A 7491-nucleotide genomic window follows, 5' to 3' on the forward strand; every position below is an offset into this window, starting at 1 on the left:
ATGTAACTATGAGAGCAAACTCTAAACAAGCCAAACTCAAACTTTATAAAATGAGTTTGAAATAAGTTGAGCTCTCGTAAGTCATCACAAGCTAAACTCAAGCCTATAGACCATCAGCCACTTGGGTATAAAATAGCCTGATAATATAAATAAACCACCATTTTAATTTTCCGCTAAATCCAGTAAACAAAAAAGAACAAAAAATGGTTCAATTCCACAAACACATGATCTTCGACCTTATTGAGCTCGAGCCTTGTAGTGAAAAAATGTTTAAGGCCATCGGGTCTTTACAAGTCTACTATATTTTTTAAGTTTTAATTTCGCACCGCATATCCAAGTCGGGCCTTGGCTTGTCTAAGGTACTGCACACGATCTCAGGCCGAGCATAGGCTTTTTTTTTAACAACATGCTTAGAAATAAGTAAAAATATTTATAAACTAATTGTTTGGATCAAATACAAATTAAATTAACGTGATATACAACATAGTGTAATTACAACACAATGCAATTACACTACGATGTAATTACATTATTACATTACGTGCATATATAATTACACTGCTTGATTCGCACAGTCAGCACGCTAATTTAATTTGTAAGTTAATTTTCCCCGTATAAACTAATTGATAATTAATAAACAAGCTGAACCAAAACTCTAAAAAAGAACCAGATCCAATTCAAGCTCGAGCTCTCGTAAATTAAAGCGAACCAAGCTCAAGTCCAACAATATAAATACACCACAAACCACTACTTCATCTTCCCCAAAAAAACAGAAACCAAAAAATGCTTCAATTCCACAACCACATCATCTCCGACCTCCTATAAGATAAATGAATGAATGTCATGTTTGTTCAACTGTGCTCGTGAATGTTCGATAAGATATTCGTTTACGTCCGTTAAGGTTTTGTTTGTTTTTTTTTTCTTTTCATTTTTTTTGGTTTATGTTTATACATTAAAGGTTTTATAGTTTAATGACTTTTCCAATCTTGTCATTTTAGATCGAAACAAAACTATTAATTATTAAACAAAAATATATACGAGTATGTGTGATTAATTTAATTTTAAATTAACACATGAAAATGAATGTTAGCATCAAGATAAATTTGGTAGCTGGACCGAATATAGGCACCTTATATTCTCACTTTTCTAAAGCAAATGCTTATTCATTTGTGTTCGTTAACCGTTCACAAACAAGTTTATCTTAATGAATGAACACGATTACACAAACAAAAATTTCGCCATATTTGGTGTTCGTGAAACATTCGATTGTCCGATATAAGTTTAAATGACAAACATGAACAATGTTTTGCCCGATTCGATTCAGTTAAGTTCTGTTGGCTTACAGTAGGGGTCCAAACAAGTTGAGCCGAGCCCAAACCCGACTAGGTTTGAGCTCAGCTCGTTTACTATTTACCAATTATTTTTTATATAATTATAATTATTTTTATATATTTTTTTATTATAAAACATTATGTATAAAATAATATATATTATTTAATTATTTTTATTTATTTTTCATAACATTATATATATTAATTAATAATATATTTTAAAAAATTATATAAACTACATACTCGTTTAGCCTCGCGAGCAAGTGAACCTCGAACTCAAACTCGTTTATTAAACAAGCTTACTTTTAAACTCGAATCACGAGCCCAACTATATAAACAAACCCCCACTTCACCTTCCCGCAAAACCATAACCCAAAAAAATGGTCCAATTCCACGAACACATCATCTCCGACCTGTTGGAAGACTCCACCGCCGGCGGCGGTCTAGTCATCCTATCCGCCGGTTTAAACCTCCACAAACTCATCTCCAATCTCATCCTCGTACACCACCCATCCAACGGCTGTCTTCTAATCCTCTCCACCACGTCACCCCAAAAACACAACATCCTAACAAACCCTAACAACTTTCCGTTAGAAATCACTTCCGACCTGCCAGCTCAGCACCGTGTATCTATCTACACATCCGGAAACGCGTGTTTTATAACCTCTCGGATATTAATTGTGGATTTGCTTACGCGTCGGCTTCCGGTTTCTTCGGTTGCGAGTGTTTTGATTTTGAACGCGCATTTGTTGACGGAGACGTGCACCGAGGCGTTTATTGTGAGGATATTGAGGTCTGGGAATAAGGAGGTGTGTGTTCGGGCGTTTTCGGATCGGCCGTGTGCGATGGTGGCGGGGTTTGCGAAAGCGGAGAGGTTGCTTAAGTGTTTGTTGATTAGGAAGCTTTATTTGTGGCCTAGGTTTCAGGTATTGTTGAGCTATTGAAGCAATTAAGCATTGATAGTTGGAATTTGTGTTGGTAGCTTATAGAGTTATAGGTTTGGTATTGTTATTGTTATCAGCAGTGTTGTAAAAATCCCGACTAGGTGCTGATTAATCCCCGTTTGTCCAAAATAGGTCAAAATTACAAAACTTGTAAATAAAATTTGGAATATATATGTATATTTGAAAATTTACATATAAATTCTAATTTGATTAATCCCGAATAATCCAGATTAATCACCGGTCCCTACCACACCGCCCAACTGGGGCCTAGTGATTTCTACAACACTGGTTGTTGGTAGTCGGTTAAATCCAGTTTAAATTGAGCATGTGATGTTTGGAATTTGTTATTAGCTTATAGGTTTTGCCACTAGATTAGGGTAGTAAAATTGGTATTAGTCGATTAATCGGTGAGTGTCTGATTCGATTTCAGCTAATCAGACCTAATAATCGGTAGTATTTAAATTTCGGTCCAAAATTGCCTGAACTGTTCAAATTTCGGTCAACAGTTGTCAAAATTGGTCAATGATTTTGAAGTGTTTAAAAGTTATTATACTTTTTAATCCAATTCAATTAATAAGTTTGAAGTATTATAAACAAAACTTTGAAAAATTTTGTGTGTGAGTATAATTTTGAAAAGTTACATATAAATCCTACTGTGCTAGATAATCATGATTTTGATGTACAATATCAGGTATATGTATCATAAGACCTTGATATTTCTTGTTTGTGTTCGTTCATTAAGGGATATAACTTGTTCATGAACAGTTCACGAACTTAGACAATGCTTTATTTGATCTGGATAACCAAGAATAGCCAGCATCAACAGTTTGATCCAGCTACCAAGTTTGTGTTGGTGTTTATTTTTACTTTCATTTTCATATGTTAATTTACATTTTACATATATCTTAATCACATAATATCATATATATTTATGTTTTATAGCTAATTATATTGCTTAAATCTATATGATAAGATTAGGAAAGTTACTAAAAAAATATTAAAAACCTTTTATGAGCAAACATTAACGAACTTACGAACATAAACGAACGCAAGCGAACGCATTATCGACGTTCACTAACACAATTGAATTTGAATGAACATAGCCTCTTTTCGTGTTTGTTCATTTAGTTAATCGGACAAAATTCCTTGTTCATGTTTGTTCATTTACACAGTCAAGATAATGTTTTCGTGGTTCAAATGATAATTTTAACGTATAATCTCAGGTATATGTATCAGAAGATCTTGAGAGGGATCCGCCTGAAGTAGTGGATATTAGGGTCCCAATGTCTGCATACATGGTAGGAATTCAGAAAGCTGTTATTGAGGTCATGGATGCTTGTTTGAAGGAAATGAGGAAGACCAATAAGGTTGATGTGGAAGATTTAACTGTTGAGAATGGCTTATTCAAGTCATTTGATGAGATTGTGAGGCGACAATTGGATCCAATTTGGCATACGTTAGGGAAGAAGACTAAGCAGCTTGTCTCAGATTTGAAAACCTTGCAGAAGTTGCTGGATTATCTTGTTAGGTATTACTGAAATATTATAAGTAGCATTTGTGTTATACATTGTTAGGTTACTGGTTACATACTGTTTTGCTGTTCTATTTTGGTTTTAGGTACGATGCGGTTACTTATTTGAAGTATTTGGACTCACTGAGAGCAGCAGAAAGTTTTCGTTCTGTATGGATATTTGCGGAGTCTAGTTATAAGATCTTTGAGTATGCTAAAAAACGAGTTTATCACTGTAAGAGGTTAAATGGTGAAGCTTTGACCACACCAACTAAAAGTGTGAAGTCGAAAAAGAGGAAGTTGGATGATAGCAACAACTATAAAGAAGGTATTTATATAGTGATATCCATATGCCCACATGATCTTGCTGCCCATTTTATGCGTTATATTTTTACTCTAGCTTGAGGCCTTAGTAATTCAATTTGTGTGATCGTATAGATGCCTTGGTGACGAATGCCAATGGTGGTGTAATATTGGAGGAGGTCTTGGAGGAAGCACCAAAGTGGAAAGTGTTGCGTGTGAGTGAGTGAGTTCCACTTTTGTCTTCCAATTCAGGATTTGGCAAATGTTATCTTTCATTCACCTTTTTTTTATCTAACTCAGGAGATTCTTGAAGAAATAGAAGCCGAAAGGGAGAAGCAAGCTACGACAAATGATGAACATGGTGCTGAAAGTAATCAAGATAATAATGGCATTGTTTTGGTTGCATGTAAAGACGAACACTCTTGTGTGCAGCTTGATGAGTGCATCACAAGCAGCCCGAATAAGGTTTCTTTCACAAACACATGATACTATTTGATTGTTCTTCCACATGTTATTCACGTATGCTTGCTTCTTATCCAGGTCATGCGGGGAGAGTGGGAGAAATATCTGCTCAGTAAAGTTCAATTACACGCATTACCAAAGCGTAACAAGAAGAAAATTCAAACTCCTAAAGGTTTTGGAATACTTGACGGGGCGGTTCCTTTGACACCTAGCAAAAGAGTAGACGGTAGTAGTACTACTAGTAGCATCATAACACAAGAAAATGATGCACTTTTAGCAGCAGCAACAGAAATAAGCAAACAAGCCCAAAAAGACACTGAAGTAGTAAACGATCCTGAAATTTGTGTGGGAAATAAAGGAAAGGGAAAATCAAGAGGCGGGAACAAGAAGTCTGCAAATAAAGTTTCTACAAAAAAAGATGATAAAAAGAAAACCGAGTCAGCATTGGCTAATGAAAATACAACAGTTGACGGAAGTGTTCTTAAGAAGCATGTGGAAGGTAAACCGATTCCTCCGGTCCATTTTTATGCCTATGAAAGTGGTCAGCAAATACTTGACATCTTGAAGCCCTCTGCAATTGTTGTTTACCATCCGGATATTGCTTTTGTAAGGGAAATAGAAATATATAAAGCTGAAAATCCTTTGAAAAGGGTGAAAGTTTATTTTCTATTTTATGAAGATTCTACAGAAGTGCAAAAGTTTGAGGCCGGTATTCGCCGTGAAAATGGAGCATTTGAATCCTTAATCAGACAGAAATCCATGATGATGCTGCCAGTTGATCAGGTTCGGTTATCAAATTAATCTCTTTTTTAATTCTTCTCAATATGTTAATTGTAATATGTCAAAAATACCCTCAGGTGGCTCATGGACTCGGTTTAAATTCTGTCAACGAGACAGAATCTTCATCTAAACAAAATATGCTTACTAGAAAAGCAGGTGGACAAAAGGAAGCTATAAAACAGATGCAAGTAAGTGATCTTATTACAAGTTTTTAATATTTGAATATATTATTTTAATAATAATAATAATAATAATAATAATAATAATAATAATCGTCTATTACAGGTCATAGTTGACATGAGGGAGTTCATGAGCAGTCTTCCAAATGTACTACATCAAAAAGGCATGAATATAATCCCGGTCACTCTCGAAGTTGGAGACTACATTTTATGCCCATCGATATGTGTAGAAAGAAAAAGCATACAAGATCTTTTTGGTAGTTTTGCATCGGGCCGACTTTACCACCAAGCTGAAATGATGGCACGTTATTACTGTATACCCGTTCTTTTAATCGAGTTTTCACAAGATAAAAGCTTCTCGTTTCAGGTAATTTTATTCCTCACTTGTTTGTTAACCTAAATTAATATATATATATCTATTGTTTTAAATTTAAAAAAAACGTTAAATCTTGCAGTCGACAAGTGAGATCAGTGATGATGTCACGCCACATAATATTATATCGAAATTATCTTTACTCGCTCTACATTTCCCTCGTTTGCGAATCGTGTGGTCCCGTAGCTTACACGCAACTGCTGAAATTTTCGCGTCTCTTAAAATGAACCAAGATGAACCCGATGAGGCTAAGGCAACCAGAGTTGGAGTGCCATCAGAAGAAGGTGTTGTCGAAGACGACGTTCGGTATATATTATTAAATACTGTTTTTAGTTTATATTTGAATGAACAAACAATATTGAAATGCTAAGATTTGGTATAATAACAAAGCTGAGAATTACAACACATCTGCTGTTGAGTTTCTAAGGCGGTTACTAGGGGTGACCGATTCTAATTACCGGGCCATCATGGAAGGGTGCAGCAGCTTGGCTGAGCTGGCACTGCTTCCGGTGGACAGGCTGGCGGAACTAATGGGCGGTCAGAAATCTGCCAACATGTTGAGGGACTTTCTTGATGCCAAGTATCCCACCTTGTTATAGTTTTTCTCTCTTTTATCAGTTACTGCATTTGTTGTACAAGTTGGAATAATATGATTCATGCAGCAGCAAAAGCTGTTGGTCAAGACATTGATTTTAATATGTATTCAAGTATTTTTCATTGTACTTCTGTTACATTTAAGATGATAATTTTATTTTATTTTGTTTTCTGTCATGTTTTTGGTTTGACTCATTTATCTTCAGTTTTGAAAAAAAAATACATTATAAAATCTTACTCATAACAAGCTATTGGTAGCGTTTATGGAAGATAAGGTGACGATGGACAAACCGTGTCTCTATCCCGAATAGGGGTGCAAACGAGCGGAGCTGAGCCCAAGCTCGACTAGGCTCGAACTTGGCTCTTTTAAGTTGTACAAAGCTCGAGCTTGACTTGTTTCGAGCTCTATTTTCAAAGCTCGAGCTCGGCTATAGATTTTCAAGCTTGAGCTCGGCTCGGGTTCAGCTCGTTTACTATATATCAATTATTTTTTATATAATTATAATTATTTTTCATATTTTTTTTTCTATTATGATTTTATGTATAAAATATTATTTAGTTATTTTTATTTATTTTTTCATAACATTATATATATATATTAATAATTATTAAATATATTTTAAAAAATTATATAAATGACAGGTTCGTTTAGGCTCGAGCTCGATAAGTGAAGCTCGGGCTCAGGCTTGTTTATATTAAACGAGCTTACGTTTAGGCTCGGGCTCGGGCTCAATTAAGCTCGGCTCGATCCAGTTTTTTAACGAGCCAATCTCAAATAGCTCGTAAGCAGCTCAGCTCGTTTGCACCCCTAATTCCGAAAGATACATATATCTTTGCTCATGTTGAGGCCAAAGCAAAATTTTATATGAAACTAGTTTAATATGCAATTTGTGAGCTTAGGACTAGTTGGTTCCTATTACATAGGTCGTGTTAGATTGACATAAAGGGTTTATGGGTTGGTCAACTTTGATAAACCGTTATTTTAAAATATTATAATGAGTGAACATGAACATTT

At 35.0% G+C, this 7491-nt stretch overlaps 1 protein-coding gene across 1 annotated transcript; it reads left to right on the plus strand.

Annotated features, from left to right (window-relative positions):
- Window positions 1–1711: 1711 nt before the first annotated feature.
- LOC143574826 (DNA repair endonuclease UVH1-like) lies at window positions 1712–6528 on the plus strand. The gene is made up of 10 exons (XM_077059346.1): window positions 1712–2257; window positions 3499–3803; window positions 3893–4113; window positions 4224–4303; window positions 4389–4553; window positions 4629–5333; window positions 5408–5518; window positions 5616–5876; window positions 5965–6171; window positions 6254–6528. The coding sequence occupies exons 1-10, from the start codon at window positions 1712–1714 to the stop codon at window positions 6479–6481; spliced, it is 2829 nt and encodes a 942-aa protein (XP_076915461.1). The 3' UTR covers window positions 6482–6528.
- Window positions 6529–7491: the final 963 nt, after the last annotated feature.

This window comes from Bidens hawaiensis, unplaced genomic scaffold, assembly GCF_021521415.1.
Source record: "Bidens hawaiensis isolate Kalapana, Puna unplaced genomic scaffold, B.hawaiensis_p1.1 tig00027120_1, whole genome shotgun sequence".
In the NCBI taxonomy this organism is placed as follows: domain Eukaryota; kingdom Viridiplantae; phylum Streptophyta; class Magnoliopsida; order Asterales; family Asteraceae; genus Bidens; species Bidens hawaiensis.

Excerpts from the sequence above, each read along its gene's own strand:
- LOC143574826 (XM_077059346.1), top strand. The coding sequence starts at position 1,712 with ATGGTCCAATTCCACGAACACATCATCTCCGACCTGTTGGAAGACTCC. Across the intron at positions 4,114-4,223 it reads TAGCAACAACTATAAAGAAG|ATGCCTTGGTGACGAATGCC; the intron begins GTATTTATATAG and ends GTGATCGTATAG. Across the intron at positions 6,172-6,253 it reads TGCCATCAGAAGAAGGTGTT|ATTTGGTATAATAACAAAGC; the intron begins GTCGAAGACGAC and ends TGAAATGCTAAG.